The sequence below is a fragment of the Lithobates pipiens genome, unplaced genomic scaffold (genome assembly GCF_037356315.1).
Source record: "Lithobates pipiens isolate NorthernLeopardFrog02 unplaced genomic scaffold, aLitPip1_a1.2 Scaffold_18, whole genome shotgun sequence".
Taxonomy (NCBI): Eukaryota; Metazoa; Chordata; class Amphibia; order Anura; family Ranidae; genus Lithobates; species Lithobates pipiens.
This window is the reverse complement of record NW_027507758.1, coordinates 497,214,425-497,234,115: the sequence shown is the minus strand read 5'-3', so window position 1 is coordinate 497,234,115 and position 19,691 is coordinate 497,214,425. Positions and strand designations below refer to the sequence as shown.

At 41.6% G+C, this 19,691-nt stretch overlaps 1 protein-coding gene across 3 annotated transcripts in view; it reads left to right on the top strand.

Moving 5' to 3' along the window:
* The window catches only part of EPHB1 (EPH receptor B1), a 409,064-nt gene that overhangs the window by 349,670 nt on the left and 39,703 nt on the right, over positions 1 to 19,691 (top strand). For 2 of the 3 annotated variants that reach the window (XM_077488637.1, XM_077488638.1), the window contains 5 exons: positions 4,126 to 4,341; positions 9,323 to 9,472; positions 14,569 to 14,762; positions 16,477 to 16,632; positions 17,421 to 18,505. In XM_077488637.1, the coding sequence (XP_077344763.1) occupies positions 4,126 to 4,341; positions 9,323 to 9,472; positions 14,569 to 14,762; positions 16,477 to 16,632; positions 17,421 to 17,529 (825 nt within the window). In that variant the 3' untranslated portion in view covers positions 17,530 to 18,505. Of the gene's footprint in view, positions 1 to 4,125; positions 4,342 to 9,322; positions 9,473 to 14,568; positions 14,763 to 16,476; positions 16,690 to 17,420; positions 18,506 to 19,691 lie in introns of all 3 variants that reach the window. The other variant, XM_077488639.1, reaches the window with a different exon arrangement.

Here is a 19,691-nt window from a genome sequence, read left to right as displayed (position 1 = left end):
TCTTCTTATTTGAGAATTAGAAGGGGTTGTGCATTTTATTTGTTTCTTTTTAAAAAAAAGGTTCTGCTCAGACACACACAGACATATATACATAGTGAACATGCTTGTCCTATATTGATTAATTTGTCTGGAGACACTGCAGTGTGATTGTGAAGATTAAGTACCAGCCAAATGCTGGCTGCAGATGACCTAAAAAAATCTAATTTCAGCCTCCAGATAAAAATAGGGACATTAATTGGAGCCTTGGTTCCTCCTGAAAGTAGGTTATAGGATCCAGTCCTTGGGGGGGCTCCTGTGTCTTAGAAGGAGCATAATAAAGAGTAGAGTAGAGCCTGGATAGTAGTGCACCTGTACAGAATACATAGGAGCCTGTATGTGTCAGGGGAGTCTTCCAAACATATCACCTGCTTTCTACTCACTTATGTTTTCTGTCAGGATTTTCTGTTTATGTCGTCATGTTTTTACTCGAGGCAAAGTTTTTTTTTTTTCATTACATTCTAAAGACATTCTGCTGCTAGGATATTTCTGTCTTTTGGTGTACACGTGAAAGCACACAATGAACATATTACAATGTGATAGCTTAGCTGTTAGTACTCAGGCCTAGCTACAATGGGGCTTGATATACAAGTAAGAGGTGCAGAGAACTAGAACAGTCAATATCCCACAGTATTAGGTAATGTTCTGTATAGGCATATATAATATATGCACAGTTAAGATAACACAATAAAAGTCCATGATGATTTAAAAAGTCCACGGGCCATATAGGGTGATGATGAAGGGGAGGGTTTCCACACTCTGTTCCCATCAGAGGGGGGCAAAAATCATGTTCCAATTACACTGAAAAGCCCCAAAGGGAGAGGCGCCTCTGGGTATAGATATAGGACAAGGTTTAATATAGATAACAATTCACAGGCAACTCAAAGCTTTAAGAAGAAGCGCGGCTACCACGTCACTCGCAGCCTGTATGCTCATGAAACGTGTCACATTCCAGTGACATCATCCGTCCTCACCTGCAACCATTTGCACCTCAAGCCTCATTCTGAGCAAACCACTACTGCAGCCAGCTGATGACCATCCAGCGGTGCCTGTAGCCAAGAGTGCCTACAAAGCAGGAACGGACTGACCTATATGTTGGGACCAATGCTTATTTTAACCACAAAAATTTGAGTTTCCTGTGAATTTTTATCTATATTAAACCTTGTCCTATATCTATACTCAGAGGTGCCTCTCCCTTTGTGTTTTTACAATGGGGCTTGGCTTTTGTTACCACCTTGATTCACTCCTAATGAAATATGTATAAATCTATGGATTCTGTCTAAATGGGGATTCTATTTAAATTTAATTTGTATGTATGCCACCTCCGTTTTTTATATACATTCTGTCTAAATAGAATTTGTATGTATGCGTACCTCCATCTTTTCCATAGATTCTATCTAAATAGAATTTGTATGTATGTCCACTGCTGTCTTTTCTGTAGATTATATCTAAATGGTATTTGTCCACCCCCATCCTTTCCATAGATTCTATCTAAATGGAATTTGTATGTATGCATTGTTCAACCCCATCTTTCAATCTACAATTATAGTTGCATAAATGACTTTCACCCAGACTGGGCTTAGCTTGAGGGAGAGTCTTTATGACCCGTTCTCTAATTATAAACATATAGGGGTAGATTTAGTAAAAAAGCTTAATTGAATAATGAAGTTAGAAGCTGATTGGCTATCATGCAGAGCTGCACCAGATTTTGCACTCTCCTGTTTTAGTAAATCAACCTCATAATATACAGTACATGCCAAGGCCAATGCTTTTTTGTGCAGTTGGTATTCACAATGGCATGAGTTAATATATATCATGCATTCTTCTTTCAATCTATTTAGATGTGGTTTAGAAGTCATGCCGTTATGGTAACTGTGTGGTCACTGCAGCAAAGTGGACCTCTGAAACCATTGCAGAATTGGTGTAATACTGAGGAAGGCATCAGGAGGTTGGTTATCCCTCTTTGTGATGTGGGATGGTACCAGTGGTGTATTTACAGGACTGCTTGCCATATTTTAAGCCAATCTAACATCTAACATGGACTGTCTGAAAAAGAGCAGTTCATTTCCAACCAACCCACTTCACCAGTTAATCACACTCGAATAGGCCTGACAATAGGCCATCCTGCCTCCCTCACATAGAAAGTATCTGCAGCTGAATTAAATTTGACTGCATCTGCCCAACAGTTAGGTTGGCTGACTACTTTAGGCAAGTGTAACCCCTAACCAGCCCCTAACCTGTCCACCTTTTGGAGATTACTGAAAACTCACTTATTCAGGGAAGCCTGTCCCACACCCACCTAACAACTGTTCCCGAGCCACCCTCATCAAATCATTCCTTCTATCTATTACCTTTTGTACCACCACCCCCTCCCTTTAGAATGTAAGCTCTATGAGCAGGGCCTTCCCGTACCTTCTGTATTGAACTGTACTGTAATTGTGCTGTCCCACCTCTACATTGTAAAGCACTGCGTAAACTATATAAATTGTGTATAATAATAATAATAATAATGATATGTATGTAGCTCAAACAGAGCATGTCTACATGTCCTATTTTAAGCCACTTATCTTTTCTATGTATAAATAAATGTAGCATTAGGTGCCTGTATCTAGCTAATTCACACTGGTAATTAGAGATTCAGCAAAATTCCAAGTCATTTAGATGTTTAAAAATGCATTTCTGTGCCATTCTGCAAAAACATTAACGTAAAAATTGTTGTTTGAGGCACATTTACACAGTTATCCCTCTTTTTGTGACAGAGGGCATAGTAGGAAAGCATAGATACCTTTTATTCCCAATCCAGATCATTACAGCTTTACATTCGTTCTGACCTCCAGGCAAATGGCTAAATACACAGATAAAATACATATAAGAGAGCTGAAAAAGGATTTATATTTCTGCGCATCCAGTTCTGTCTAGCATGAAAGGAGACGTGATTTTTATCTGCTATAGTTAAGTAACATTAATGCCGCGTACACACGACTGGACTTTCTGGCAGACTAGGTCCGACGGTCTTCCCGACTGACTTTTCAGCGGAGTTCCGATGGACTTTACGAACGAACGGACTTGGCCACACACAATCGCACCAAAGTCCGACGGATTTGAACGTGATGGCGTATGACCGGATTAAAATAAGGAAGTTCATAGCCAGTAGCCAATAGCTGCACTAGCATTGGTTTTCATCTGTCAGACCAGTATACAGACAAACTGACTTTTCGACCAGACTTGAGTCCGTCTGAAAGATTTGAAACATGTTCTAAATCTAAAGTCCATCTGATGTTTAGACAGCAAAGGTCCGATGAAGCCCACACACGATCGAATTGTCCGGCGGATTTGTTCCGTCTGACCTTTGCTGTCGAAATGTCCAGTCGTGTGTACACGACATTAGAGGTACAGAATTGCATTAATTTGTGTTTCCTATATCTGGTTGAAGTTAAGCTTTAGTAATTACAAAAAGAGTGTTGGTGGGAGGGGGCGGGGGGGAAGCACCTTGCCGTGTTTGTTCTCACATTTTTCTTTGCTCTATATATTGAGGCCAACGTGTTTATGTAATATATTCTTGAATATGCTATGCCACCCTCTGTCTTCCATCTGTTTTTCCACAAAAACATAGGAGAGCGTCAGAGAACAAAGCAGTTGCGTCCATGGTCTTACTGAGCTATGTAATAATTATATTTTGCTAATTATCTGCATTATCACTTTATTTTCTGCATCATTCATATTAGTGCCCACCTTGTCCCGGCTCTCCCTTATGTCCCCCAGTGAACAGAGTGACCGTGGTTTATTACATTTTGGGCACAGCTGTACTATAGCAGCTTCTGTGTGCTTAGCCTGTTTATTAGCTGAATGTACGGAATATAAAGTCCTTGGTGTTTTATGGTGCAGAAAGAAAGGTAATACCTCAACAAGGATTTACAGAACTTTTCTATAGGGTAGATGAAGTTGTTTTATTCAAAATACATATAAGTATACTGTTCCAGAAAAAAATATGTTGTATTTTATTAATAAACAAGTTTAAGTTGTATATTTGATGATAATTATTCAAAGTAGACTTTTAATTCTTTTTTTTTCTTTTTTTATTCTGTATAGCAAAATGATGGGCAGTTTACAGTGATCCAGCTGGTGGGAATGCTCCGAGGTATTGCAGCTGGCATGAAGTATCTATCCGAAATGAATTATGTTCACAGAGACCTGGCAGCCAGGAACATCCTGGTGAATAGCAACCTGGTATGCAAGGTGTCTGACTTTGGGCTGTCTCGCTATCTGCAGGATGATACATCAGATCCAACATACACCAGCTCCTTGGTAAGATCATTTGTGCTTCTAAAGAACAGTGACGGGGTTATTTAAAGGGTCAGTCTGCCCCAAAATGAATGCTTCTGATTTTGAAAGATGCTGTAGAGTTAAACCCTCCAATGATTTCTTGTAGCTCTTGGAGAAACCATTGGCAGGTCTCCTTGATGAAATGCTTAAATAGAACTATGGGCAAAACTTTATTGATTTGGATAGAGTAAGGGAGGGTTATTGACCCTGTTGGTTTATTATTTACAATCTGTGCCCCATTGAGGGATTTACCTTCACTTCCTGTCCCATAGACAAACAGGATGTGAGAGTAAATTCCTGAAAATTAAGGAAATCCCTTGGGGACCCCCAGGCCACCAGAACTAGTATCTCCTTTTGTTTCAATAATGTTCATTCAATTTTTGACAGTACAGATTTAAGACCTTGGCATTAACGCAAAACAGTTTAAAGTTTTTATATTCCACCTGACATACAATATACAGTAAGTAGGGTCAATTCACCTTTCGTCCTCCTGCCCAGTCGCAGAATGCTTTGTATTACGCAAACCCATTCACAAAATGCAAAGAATTCTGTGAATGGACAGAGGAGGGAAGAGGCAGCGTGGGCAGAGTCTCACCTGTAAGAACACCTGTGAGTATTTGGATAGCTGTAGAACGGTCACTTGTAAATAAAAGAGATAAGTCCACAAGGTGCCATACACCTCATTGGCTTAACCCACGTGTTTTTTTTGTTGTTGTTGAAATTAATGGTGTGGTGACAGGGTCTCTTTAAAGTAGTAAAACAGATCTGCTTCAGTCTGGTCCACTCTTTCTGGGTGCAAGTGCAACTCATCACTACCACATATACCCTTAAATAGCTGGATGATTGCATACAGCTATGTTGTTGGTATCTTTATTAAATACTAAAAGTTGGCATATATGATCCAACAAGGAATAAATCCTTTTACGTATTTCATGCTCTTTGGCGCTCAGTCATAGAGCCTTAGTCTAATCTATGACTAAGGGCTGGAGAGTGTGAAATGCATAAGAGGATTTGTTCCCCATTGTATCGTGTATGCCAGTTTTTAGGATTTAATAAAGATATCGACCACATAGCTGGTGCGCAATCATCCACCTATTTAGAGGTATATAGGATCTTTTTAATTTCCCAAGTCTATAAATCAGCTTCAGGAATTGATCCAGTTGGGAAACGTGGCATAATTGTGTTTGTATATGCTTTATTACACCCAGTTAGAAAACTCCTTCAGCAGCTCCGAGAGCAAGGCATGCTTCTAATTGTTCTAATGTCACGTACACACGATCGGAATTATGGTCAGAAAAATGTCTGATGGTTTTCCCGACGGAATTTGCCTACACATGGTCACACCAAATTCCACCTGTCAAGAACGCGGTGACGTACAAGACTACGACGAGCCTCAAAAATGAAGTTCAATGCTTCCGAGCATGCGTCGAATTGTTTCCGAGCATGCGTCGGCATTTTGCTCGTTGGAATTGCCACAAACAATCTGAATTTCCAATAGAAAGTTTTTCCATCTGAAAAATTGAGAACGTGCTCTCAAATTTTTGCTGGTGGGAATTCGGCCAGCCAAATTCCGATGGAGCATACACACAGTCACATTTTCCGTTGAAAAGTTCTCATTGGTCTTTTGCTGGCCGAGTTTCCGATCGTGTGTACGCGGCATTACAGATTCTAGCAGTCAGCACTATTGGCCCTATTCATTGTTGGATTGGTAGGTTGGCTTTTTGAATCCTCAGATTTTTACCTTTTCTCTCTTTGCTTCATGAATCATCCATCAAATTCAAACTCCCAAGGTGGGGAGGGTTTAGGGGTCTCACCAAGATATCTTATATTTCCTAATGTTTGAGACAGTAAGGAGAATGCAGCAGGTGTTATGGGAATATCTGACCTGCATTACAAACGGGGAACCGAAAACGGGTTCTTAGATTATAATAGTAGTAACAAAGAGGAGTGGGGTATGCTGATGTACTACAGCTCTGGCTGGAGGAAAACTGAAGCCTTGATCAGGTAGACTGCTCTCTGCATCATATTATATGGACACTTGAGAAGAACAAACAAAATTGTCTGATACTGGTATAGTTCCTGGATGATCTGTAGGGCAGTATGAAGCCTGTCAAGTGTTTATCTGCTCACAGCTTGGTTTTGCAGTAATTCCACACACAGAACAATGCGGCACCGCAGACAGCGAGTAGCACATGAACGTGCTTAGCTCTGGAATCCAGTGTACTGTTGATGGGCAATCTGCAGTCTGCTCATTTTAAATTTCATGGTAGGAATAAAATCTCTTCTTCCATAGTAAAGGGAGGGTTAATCCACAAAACCTTTAATTCAGATAAATAGTCATAAAAATCTGGAGCTGGTGCCTTAGAATAAATCTTTGTTAAATAAAAGAACAAAGCCGCACATACCACTTCTTACACTGGATAATGGCAAATCTCTGCTCAACAAACATAATAGAGATGAAGTGTTTAAATGAAACTGATTTGTCTCTGGGCTCCGCTCACATCTGGTCAGCGTTACAGATCCTCTTGTTGCTTCCTTTCCCCCCCCACTCTTTACTTTTTTTTTACTATAATCCCATCTAAATCCCATCCATAATGCATAGCTTATTTCTCAGAAGTGATGAGTGAATAAAGCACTTTTCAGTTTATGTTAGTCAGATGCTGGGGAGAATTCATTGCTGGGTGGATGTGGTGAGGTCCTGAATGAGATGTCTTTATCACACTAGATTATATGCATTTCTTCAAGTCAAGCTTCCCTTTGCCCTTGAAATAAGCAGCAATATTAATAGACTTGCTCAGTGCCGGGAGCTGCCACCTTGAGCTTTGAGATACAGTCCCTCTCGGAAGAGGGAACAGGAATTGTTGAATTCTGCAGCATATTGAACACACGTTCTGTGCTGCAGTCCACTGTGTCCTTTTTAGTGTTGACATGGGCTTTGTTGTAGCGCTGGCTGTGTCTATTATGATGTTAATGCACACAATGTTCATATTGTGCATGGAGGACTATGAAGAAAAGACACAAAACCTTGTGATACAATTATGGTTTATAATTATTCTGGATTTCAGTACAGCTGCTAGAGAATGAAGGGTTGTTCAGACAAAGATGTATGCTTGTGTTCATGTTTTTACTGTAGAAGTTGTTCTTTTACAACATTTCTATTGGGGCTCATGCATATGGGTGTAGCGTAAAATTGGGGAGTATTTCCCTAGAGCCATAGGCGCTGCTTACAGCCGACCAAAGAAATCAACGCCTGCGTGACAATATATGCCAAAACTTGCCTAAACGCATGCACATAGGTACAGATGTATGACCCAGGATGTAGACTGTCTATGGGTGGCTGATTTCAGAACTTCTCTCACCACACTGGGGAAATACACCCACATTTTTACATTGTATGGCCCTGGGCCCCTGCATGCATGGGGCCTTATTGTTTTCGTCATATGTGATCATTTACATCATTACATTCTCAAAGTTCCCCTCTTCTGGGGTCTCTTAGCGGCGCTTCTGGCTCCTCCTCTTCTCGAGTGCCCCCACAGAGACCCGCATTCTCTGGGGGCACTCATGCGTGTTCGCTGCTGCATCCATTGACACAGGCAACAGGACCCCCCCCCTGTTCTTGTGTCACTGGATTTGATTGACAGCAGCGAGAAATGGAGCTGCTGTACTCGTCCCTATTGCTGGAACGATCACGCTCAGGTAAGTAAAAGGGGGTCTAGGGGACTGCTGCACTACAAAAGGTTTTTCACCCTAATGCATAGAATGCATTAAGGTGATAAACCTCAAGGGTTTACAACCCCTTTAAGGATAGTACACACTATCAGTTTTTTTGTTCAACCCAGCAGGCTGTTTTAAAAAAAACATAAGAGCTCGGGAAGAACTGCTGTATTAACTATCCGATGTAAGTACAGCAATTTATCCAGCTGACCTTTTGTGTTTCTAATGCCGCGTACACACGGTCGAACTGTTTGACGTACTTAGTCCGTTGAAACACATTTCAGCGGACAATCCGCTCGTGTGTGGGCTTCAGCGGACTTTTTCAGCGTGCAGTCCGGAGTACTAAGAATTTCGGTTTTTCCAAAAATCTGTCCATCGTACTTTGGTTTCAGCGGACAATACGGTCGTCAGTATGCTAGTTCGACGGACTAAGAATGGCGCATGCCCAGAAAGGATTTACACGGCGGAAGGGTGCTTTGCTGTGTCTTGGACTTCCTATTTCTAGTCCCGTCGTACGTGCTGTACACGTCATCGCGCAAGCTTTCGACGGACTGTTTGTGTATCCGTGTGTGGTCAAGTCCGTTCAGTGGAAACTACGACGGATTGTCCGTCGGATTGTATGACGGACTAAGTACGCCATACAATCCGCTCGTGTGTACGCGGCATTACAGGGGGACTTTGCCCCACCCCACCAGACCACGTTGGGTTTTGATTGACAGACCTTTTTCGGTCATGCCCCTTCGACAGAAGCCGACTGAATGCCTGGCTTCTTTTGGGCCGGATGCCTTACACGCGGGCCAAATGTCAGCCGGTCTCTATTGAACCAGCCAATGCCTCCCAACATTCAGCCCACGTGTATGGCCCTTAAATCTTCTTTTCATGTTATGACCATTGTCTCCAAGAAAATTGGGGGAGACCAACATTGTAGCATTGTTACCAGAGCAAGAGGCTTGGGGAGTGGGGAGATTTCCTACCATTTACAATTTCTGTCTCTAAGAAGAAAGTCCCAGAAATCAGAATTTAGAGAGTGAGGGCAAAATTCCCTTAGAAATGGTTGTTACCTTGTTTTTATTTTTCTCTCTGTTCTGGTGGCCATTACTTGAGAAAATGAAAATGGAAGGGGGGTAGGGGTGGTCGGGGGGCAATGATAGCAATAAAACCCTGACAGAGGATCTAACCATTCTCTACTCTACAAAGTATGCATTACAGATACACTTTTACTAATGTCTGCCTGATTTGTTTTTCTCAGGGGGGGAAGATCCCAGTGAGATGGACGGCACCAGAAGCTATTGCTTATCGCAAATTCACATCAGCCAGCGATGTCTGGAGTTATGGTATTGTCATGTGGGAAGTGATGTCATTTGGGGAACGGCCGTACTGGGACATGTCCAATCAGGATGTAAGAAAGCATTTCTCATGCTCTATGCATTTGTTATATTGATTTGTTCCCTTTTTTTATTTTATTTTTAAAAACGCTACTGTCCTAAACATTAATATGATTATTCATACTGAGAATTGTAATACATTCCCTGTAATCCACTAATCAGATTAAAGCAAACCTGTTACTAGCAGTGACAGGATAAAATAAGCACATACTTGAACACTAGGCACCGCCATAGCTGCAGGGTGCCCAATTCTTCATCCTGCCATGGCCCCAGTGCATCTCACAGTTCAGGGTAGTTCTCCATAGATTGACACCTTCTTTCCAGGTTTCAAGGGCTCTCAGGGAACCCTGCAATGGTGCATTTTCCAGCACGGTTGTCAAATTAGCGCCCAGGGGTTAGCCAAAAAAGTGCTTGCTCCAGTTCCACTCTAACAGTTTTAATGCCCAAGCCACACCTGTGATACTGTCACTGGTGAAAATTCACTAGTTAAAAGGCTAAAAAAACTGCATACCTGTTTCCATGGTGTTGCCTCCTCACTGGCTTGACAGGTGAGATTTTGCCCCTTCACTGACTTAAACCCTGAAGTGTCTTCTTCACCAGAGAGGGACTGATGCCTCACAAATCCAGACACCAAGGGATCAATTTAATGCAAAGAGGTGAGTAGTTTCTCTGCCCTCTTTAGAAATCATGGCTCTATCAATGTCACATGTGTGACATAGGCCTTACTACTGACATCTAAGTACATGAGGCTCACTGGGTGATTTCATGGCTCCGTTAATATATTTATGTTAGGCTTTTCATTTACTATTAAATGAGTATTGAATTTTGATTGGTTGATAAGTTAAAAGTGGAATTCCAGGTTAGAACTAACATTAAAACTACTCCCAACTCACTTCTAAAAACGATTTCAACTACCCTGTAGAAGGGAGATGCTTATACTTACCACGCGATCTCCAGAACATCCGGCTTCAGAGAAGAGGAGAGAGCAGTGACACACAATTAATAAAATACCTTTATCATAACATTACCAATAGTCGTACTATGGGTCATCCTTGGTGGGCTGTCCCTCCTCTTCTGTGAAACCAGGCCACTGGGAACTGATCATGGGACTGGATCGGTGTGCCCAGAGAATAGGTATAACCACCTTCCTTCTACAGGGTAGTTAGTACAGGTGTTAGAAAGGGAACAGTTTAAAGTGGTTGTAAAGGCAGAAGGTTTTTACCTTAATGCATTCTCTGAATTAAAGTATATAACCTTCTGTGTACAGCGCCAACCCCCAGCCCCCCTAAATACTTACCTGAGCCAGATCAGCGATGTGCTGGAGAGCAGCACTATTTCCTCTCTCTCTTTCCTCACTGGCCATGGAGGCAGCAACAGGAGCCCTTTGGCTTCTGCTGCTCTCAATTGCAGCCTGTGAGGAGAGAGTGGGGAGAGGAATTGGTGAAGAGTTGTGCTAAGTGTGTCAATGGACACACAGAGAATGGCTCAGAACTGAGCCTGCACAAGTACCCCCATAGCAAGTGGCTTGCTATGGTGTCACTCAAAAGGGTGAATTAGCCATTAGTGCCAGCGGAGGACCCCAGAAGAGGAGGATCGGGGCTGCTGTGTGCAAAACCATTACACAGAGCGGATAAGTATGACATGTTTGTTTTAAAAAAAAAAACACCTTTACAATCCCTTTAGGCTTAAGAAACCTAAAACACCAAGTATAAGTATTCTTATTTTCTAAAAAGTTAGTTTTTTTCAGGAGAGTCCAATGCGATAAGAATAAAAAAGTAATGTGGCAGTTAAAGCGGAACTAAAGGAAAAAAAATAAAACATTGCAAGAAGGCAGGCTTTTAGTATGTGTCCTTTGCAAACTTACGTGCTTGTGCACAATCTTCTTTAGAATATACATTGAGTTTAATGTACATTCTCAACACACTTTATTAATTATTAAACTCCACACGTGGAAGAAGCCCAGGTGAAAATATCACCACTAGCTAGGGAGCTTGCAAAGATCGCATTGCTGGAGCAGAGGTGGACTTTAGTTCCACTTTGATAAAGCCTTAGCCCGTGTACACACGGTCGGACATTCTGACAACCAAATCCGTTGGATTTTGTCCGACGGATTTTGTCCGAAACTGTTGCATACACACGGTCAGACAAAGTTGACGGAAAATCCGATTGTACATAACGTGATGACGTTATTTCGTTACGATGGGACTACGTTCAGGCTAGTAGCCAATAGGTTTGGTCTAGGAATTTGATCTGAGCATGCGTGGCACTTTGTCCGTCGGAGTAGGCTACACATGATCGGAGTATGTCTGATCGGAGCATTTTGTCAGAAAATTTTACGGACAAGTCGGAAAACTTGGTCCGTTGGATACTCCGACGGAAACAGTCCGATGGAGACCACACATTATTATTATTATCCGACAAAACGGTCCAATAGGACACATTCCGTCGGAATCTCCGACCATGTGTACAAGGGCTTACAGTGTAAGGCTTTGTGATTGAGCCTATATTATGCCATCATGCGCTTTTACCATCAGCACTGAAAACCAGTTGTATTAGCTGCTTGATTATTCAGAATTCTATAATGTTTCTTATGCGTACAGTCTTACAAATGTAAAATATCTGTAATCATGAAATGTAATGCATTTATTAAAAGTATATACTGTATTTGCTGGTGAATTATGTTGAGGGCACAGCCAGTCAATTGGCATGAGTGGGTTTGCTTGGACTTATGGTTGCGCAGAGACAGGAGGGACAATGGTCTTATACTCTGAGACTTGTAGTTCTACAGAGACAAGATACAAGCTGACCCACCTTTAGAGAATTGGATGTTTGCTTCCACAGCCCTGGTCTTACAACATGAACACCTACTTGTCACTCCCGTTACCTTCTACTCACACATACATACTAAGGCGGCTGATCACAGCATCCAAGTATATGAAGATCATTCTTACCAGCCTGGTCCTAACACACAGGAAGCGTCTGGCACTATACACACTGTGCCTACCAAATAGCGAGCAGGGGAAGTTGTACTTTCTCAGAATTCTGTTGAAATGCTGCACAAATCAAAGCATGAGAGAGCGAGAGGGAGGGCTGGCGGGTGGGAGAGCACTGAAAACTACTGCTGTGTCAGATGGATCAGGCTGAAAAAGAAGAAAAGAATCCACATAAAGCAAGAAAATTGGAAAGTGCAGCCAGTGCACTGGGAAGTAATGGACTTGAAGAAGCTTTGAACATGTCAGGCTGGTGGAGATGCTCAGCTCTTACAGTAATGCAGTGAGCGGCAGATATAATGAAGGCGAGAGCAGAACAATGCTCTGAACAGTGTGTGCCTTTGATTAACCTGCTGCAGCCTCGGCTCCCTGACTGCCCTCACTCTCCAAACCACTGTAATTGCACAGGAGGGGAGAAGGGGGACTGTCGCGCTACGGAGCAATTAACGCAAAGGCATGGTGGCGAAGAACTAGACTGCTCTGCGACCAGTGTGCTAGACTAAAGCCACTACCGGACTACAAGTGGTATTATAAATATCCAACAGCGCATGTAAGAGACCACTAAATGCGGATTGCAAGGCAATTTATGCAAATAACTTTTTGATAAAAGCCATGTAAATGTTTCAGGATATTTAAAGTAGAACTACAGTTAAAAAATAGATTTTTCATTTTGGGTGCATCGTACGGAACCTCTACCAGCTTTTTAAACTTTGCAAAAAAGAGAGAAAGGCTGGTGCCATGGAAGTCATTTAAAACATTGTTTTATTATAGCATGTGAACAGCAGTCAAAAAAGCCTTGGCTTACATGGAAGTTTACAGAAACTTCACAGGCTGAGTGCTGTGTTCTTGAGGCTCACCAGGCATTGCACACGAGGTAGAGGCTTGGATGCACCTTTTACAGCATTCTAAACATGACTCACATCCTAGTATTGAGACCTACTCCCACCAATGACATATCTGTGTGCCCTCCACATCTAGGCGTGCGCACAGGGTGTGCCACTTTGCACTGCAGGTGCACTTGGAAGTGCAGTCGCTGTAGATCCGAGGGGGACATGCAAGGAAAATAAACATCAGCATTTTGGCTTGTACATGATTGGATCATAAAATCAGCAGAGCTTCCCCCTGCTTTCAGATCTTCCCCTCAGATTTACAGTGACGGCACTTCCCAAGTGCACTTGTAGTGCAAAGTGGATTTGCCTTTAGTAAATCACCACCACGATGATGTCTGTATACCTCAAATCAAGTACCAAGGCGCTGCCTTGACCTCATTATACGTCACCCACAATTACATCAATACTACACCACAAAATTACCATGATGTAAATACATCTTACCCACAAATACATCAAAACTGTACCATGGCATTGGCATGATATCATTACGCCTCAACTGCAATTACATCAACACTGTACCAGGTCTTTACCATGATGTCTTTACACCTTGCCCACATTTACATTAAAACGGTATCACAACGTTGCCATGATGTCATTAAGCCTAACCCACAATCAACACTGAACCAGAAAACCCTTTTATCGTTTATAATTAAAAGGGTAACTCCAGCCAAAATATTTTATAGCAAAGGAATAAAACCTGTCAGGTTTTAAACGCAATTGGGAAATAAATGGAAAACTTCCCAAAATTAGAGAATATTCCACCTCTGATAGCTGTCAGTGGAACAAGTGTCCTCATTGTAGATATCCCCTCAGCTTCTGTTCTGGTGGCAGCCAGAAAATGTGGGATCTTATCCTCCCTTTCTCTTTCCTGTAACAATGGCAATGACACATATAAAGGATAGATCTTCCCAACAGAGACACAGATAGCCTTAAAAAACATGACAGAGGTCTCATCCATCCCTTCTGTATCAAAAACAAGAAAAAGAGGTTTTGACTGGAGTTATACTTTAACTTCATAAAGTTCCTGCTTAAGTTTGATAGCATTTTAACCATGTCTGCTGTGAGCACAGAACTGGTAGACAGATATAATATATGCAACATTTGTTCTCCTAATGTTTATGTCTGTTTTATGGTTCTCTGTTCAGTCATTGGCTCTTCTATTCTGCTGTTTTATGGCTATTTGCATTGGAAGTGATGTCTCCTCACTGATTCTTCCTCTCTTCACAGGTCATCAATGCCATTGAGCAGGATTACCGCCTGCCTCCCCCCATGGACTGTCCAGCAGCCCTGCACCAGCTCATGCTGGACTGTTGGCAGAAGGATCGAAACAGCCGGCCGCGCTTTGGGGACATTGTCAATACTCTGGACAAGATGATCCGGAACCCCGCCAGCCTCAAAACAGTGGCCACCATCCCTGCTGTGTGAGTCTGGCCTGATCATAGGTCTGCTGTTAGTAGATGAGGCACATTTGGAAGAAGACAGGCATTTTGTTTTTTTAATGACGGCACACATTGCATTCAAACACCGTCATAGTATTCCATCTTGGTGTGTTATGTTTAGAGAGCAGCCCCCTAGGTGTAATAAACCAGCACTGCCAAACAAAGCTATACGGTTGTGGCCTGAGTCATACACTTAGGCCTTCAAATGTTGTGACTGTATCTTTTCTGTACAAAAAAAAATTATCTATTTCAGCAATGCTTTCTAAGGCTTAAATAGACCCTGACACCATCTTAAAAAATGCAGGTAAAAGCAGAGAAATACAAATATTAAAGTATTGTAAAAGCTAAAGATTACAAGATAAAGTATTTTAAATGCTTACTTACAGTGTTTTTCTCTCCATAAAATTATTTTATATTCACTTGAACCGTGCCTTTAAACTTTCTAGAAATTTTTATTAGTCAGTTCCTTAGCACAGCCCCCTCACTTCTGGTACTAATTCCTGTCTGTGCTGGCCTAGCTCCCCTCATCCCACTTCCTTACATATCCTTTTATGTAACAGCAGAAGAGAGGAGTGAAATGAAATATTAAAGAGTGTTAGCTTTGAGTGTCCTGGCGCTACTGACATCCCATCCAAGATGGCAGTGCTCAGTCTCAGGGCTTTTGGTTGTTTACACAAGGGTGATTTTAACAGATAAATAACATTCAAAAATACATTAAATGCACATATAATAGTGTGTGAATATGTTTGCTGAAATGAATGATCTGCGGACAGGTTTGCAAAATCAGGTAACACCTTTTGCTTTCCTGGGAAAGTATCCACCTGGTTATCTGCATTGGGGTTGATTTACTAAGGGCAAATTCACTTTGCGCTACACGTGCACTTGGAAGTGCAGTCACTGTTGATCTGAGGAGAAGATCTGAAATGAGTGGAAGCTCTGCTAATTTTATCATCCAATCATGTGCAAGCAAAAATGTTTTTTTTTTTCCTTGCATGTCCCCCTCAGATCTACAGCAACTGCACTTCCAAGTACACTTGCAGTGCACTTGTAGTGCAAAGGGGTTTTGCCTTTAGTAAATAAACCCCCCTGTCTAGTATTATGAAGCCTCTCTAGACACCTCTTGCAAGTCCTTGCAATTCACGTTTGCCCTTTAAAAAAGACCTGTGAGCATGGGTGAATATTTGTTGGGTGTATGTCACATTTACCCTGATCATTCCCTTCCCTGCCATGATCCCTTCCTCAATCAATCTTCCAGCACCCTGTACCCCTTCATCAACTTGGCTGCACCCCTCCCCTATGATTGCCTCTCTTCTAGTAATACCTCTTCATACTGATTATTCCACTTGTACCACCTCATCCAGGAACTTCTTACCCCTCCTGCGCCCATCTTTTATCTTTATTCACCCTTCCAACAGCCCCCTTTTCCACCTTGCAACCTCACCTATCAACCATAGACAAGTGGTTCTCGAGCTGACTTACAGGGGACCTGCCTGCTATACAAGATCATGTTTGCTACCTAAACGTAGTTTAACTTTAATGTGGTGAGCTGTTTTACAAACTTCTATTTCTAAATATGTAGGTGCTGGCTTGTGTTAAATGTGTAGGCATATGTGTACTGCCGACTATGTACCACCTGTAATATTTTGAACACTAGGTGCCACCATAATAGGCTAATGATGTCTCATATTTTTTACAGGCCTTCCCAGCCACTGCTTGACCGCTCCATCCCAGACTTCACAGCCTTTACCTCAGTGGATGACTGGTTGAGTGCTATCAAAATGGGACAGTACAGAGATAACTTCCTGAGCTCTGGTTTCACCTCATTGCAGCTTGTTGCCCAGATGACTCCAGAGTATGTATTCATCTGTCAAGCGGACTTCAGCTAAAACTTGGGATATGAATACCTAATGTGAGATACCTCTTCAAGGATGTTAAGGGTTTCAAGTTACCATGTTCCCCTGCGCTTCTTCCTTTGCTGCCTGTCAAAGAAAGAGCCAATGTCTCCCTTTGATCTTCATTCAAATATGAGCAGCAAACAAGGAAACTGTGTAGGGGATTATAGCCCTTGATGATTCAGTGAGGTTACCACCAAGACTGGCTGTAAACTAAAATGCATCATGCCAGTGTTGGAACAATATATAAGTAAGGTTAATTGGGGTATCATGGGAGGAGTGGGGCTAGGTTGCCTTCAGGGCCACAAATGATTAGAAATGTTGGGGTGGTGGTCCAGAGTGATGATACTTCAATAATCAGATGAATGAGACCGATAGTCAGTGACACAAGCGGAGCATTATATAGCTACCTGCTCCCTGTTTAGACCTGCAATATTAGCTTCTGGTAAAGGGTAATCTTCCAGCACCAACTTAGTTTGGGGCTCCAAGATGTCATGTAACCAACCAAATGAGGGAGGTCACAAAATAAAGATTTTTGATTTGTTTATTTCACAACAGTTGCCTACATAACAACAGAAAATATGAATTCAAAAGCCATACTAACAGAAGAGAGAGCAGAAACACTTTCACAGCGTTTTGTATATTTGGTCCATTCATATTAGATCTTTCATGGTTTGCCGTGTGTCAATTAATAGTATATGTCTGTCTATTTATATAATATATCTGAAATATTGTTTTGTCTTTTTAGGGACCTCCTGAGGATAGGAATTACATTAGCTGGACACCAGAAAAAAATCCTGAACTGTATTCAGTCCATGAGGGTCCAAATGAGCCAGTCACCCACCTCTATGGCATGAGACTCTGGGATGGGTGAGGGATCCCTCAAGGGTGGGGGAGGGAAAGAGAAGAGGTTGAAGGTATAAAAGATTTGGGCAGTGGGGGAAGATGAACTTTGCAATTCAAGAAGTAACACTTCAGGATCAATGGTGGACCACCCGTCAGGAACGTAAAGGCCAATACCTTGCCTCTTACAAATAGAGCAGTGCAGATCTAAAAAAATTAAATAAACAAAAACATCAGCCGATGGATGGATATACACTGTGTTTTCAGATGACTGATGTTTCAGAATGGACATCTCTTGAGAAGGTCTTGCCTGTGACCATCAGTGGTATTGGTTGAAATAAAGGTGCTTAATTTCATCTTCATACAATTGCAAAGGGACGGAGGATGCCACATTAAGCCCGCTTTACCCATGAATGGATGCCACATGTATCCTCATTTCTGACACTGTTGCTGCATCAAGGAGGAAGGCAACTGCACACTTCCATCTTCTCTTTATTGTTTTGATTGTCTTCATATTGAAGATGCGTTTGTATGGCAGAACAAACATTTTTTTTTCTTCTTTTTTTGCTTGCATTTTTTGGCAAAAACAAAAAAAAAGGAAAAACCTAAAAAGAAAAAAAAAAAAACAGGATGATTACCTGACATTGTGTCTACCTTTGTGTCCTGTATGTCAAAAAATTAAAAATACAGATACGAGAGCTATGGATTCCATGTATATAGAGGGATTGAGGTCTACTACACAGAGAGGACAAATTCTCTTTCTTATGGAACTTTATCTGGATAATATCAGACTTTGTCTTGGAAGCCAAACAATGCCAGGAACCGGCTTACGGATGGGGACAATGAGGACATCTGCTTAAGTTGATTGTGGTGTGATTCTGGAATAACATGACATAAAGAACACTGGGCATGTGCATAAACCCAAGACCATCTTATCACTTGTGGAATTATTTAATGTACACCTGGCAGCAGAATCTTCTAGATCGTGAGGTGAGAACCAGCATATTTTGGTGTCTTCTGCTAAACAGTGTTGAAACTGCATTCTGGGGTCATGTTTTGGATATATCTGTAGCCCTTTACAGAGTAGGATGAGCCATTACTATGCAGTGAATACAAATGCCCAATAAATGAATGGGCCATTGCTGTGGAACAAAGATTTGTATACTCTTTTAATGAACCCCAATGTGTCATGATGTTATTCTAGAATAATAAAAACATAGCTTTCTCTGGAATGTGTAACATAATTTACAGCTTGTGAGTTTCAGATAGGCTTACAATCAAAAGCGTCTTGTAGACTTTTAACCACTTGACCTCCGGTACATTTCACCCCCTTCATGACCAGGGTATTTTTTGCTATTCAGCACTGTGCTACTTTAACTGGCAATTGCATGGTCATGTAACACTGTACCCCAAAACAATTGTTATCATTTATGTCACACAAATAAAGATTTCTTTTGGTGGTATTTGATCACCGCTGAGTTTTTTTTATTTTTTTATTATATAAATGAAACATGACCACAAAAAGGGGAAAAAAAAAAAAACAATTTTCTACTTTCTGTTATAAAATATATACAATTAAAAAATGTAAAAATCTAATTTCTTAATAAATTGAGGCCAAAATGTATTCTGCTACATCTTTGGTAAAAACAAAATCCCAATAAGTGTGTATAAATTGGTTTGTCCAAAAATGATAGCGTTTACAATCTATGGTATTTATACTAGAATTTACGCAACTATAGCTATTATACTCTAAGCCCTTGTACACACGGTCGGAGATTCCGACGGAATGTGTCCGATCGGACCGTTTTATCGGATATTCCGACTGTGTGTGGTCTCCATCGGACTGTTTCTGTCGGAATATCCGACGGACCAACTTTTCCAACTTGCCGGTAAAATTTTCAGACAAAATGCTCCGATCGGACATACTCCGATCATGTGTAGCCTACTCCGACCGACAAAGTGCCACGCATGCTCAGATCAAATTCCTAGACCAAAGCTATTGGCTACTAGCCTGAACGTAGTCCCATCGTAACAAAATAACATCATCACGTTATGTACAATCGGATTTTCCGACAACTTTGTCCGACCGTGTGTATGCAACAGTTTCGGACAAAATCCGTTGGACAAAATCCAACAGATTTGGTTGTCAGATTGTCCGACCGAGTGTACAAGGGCT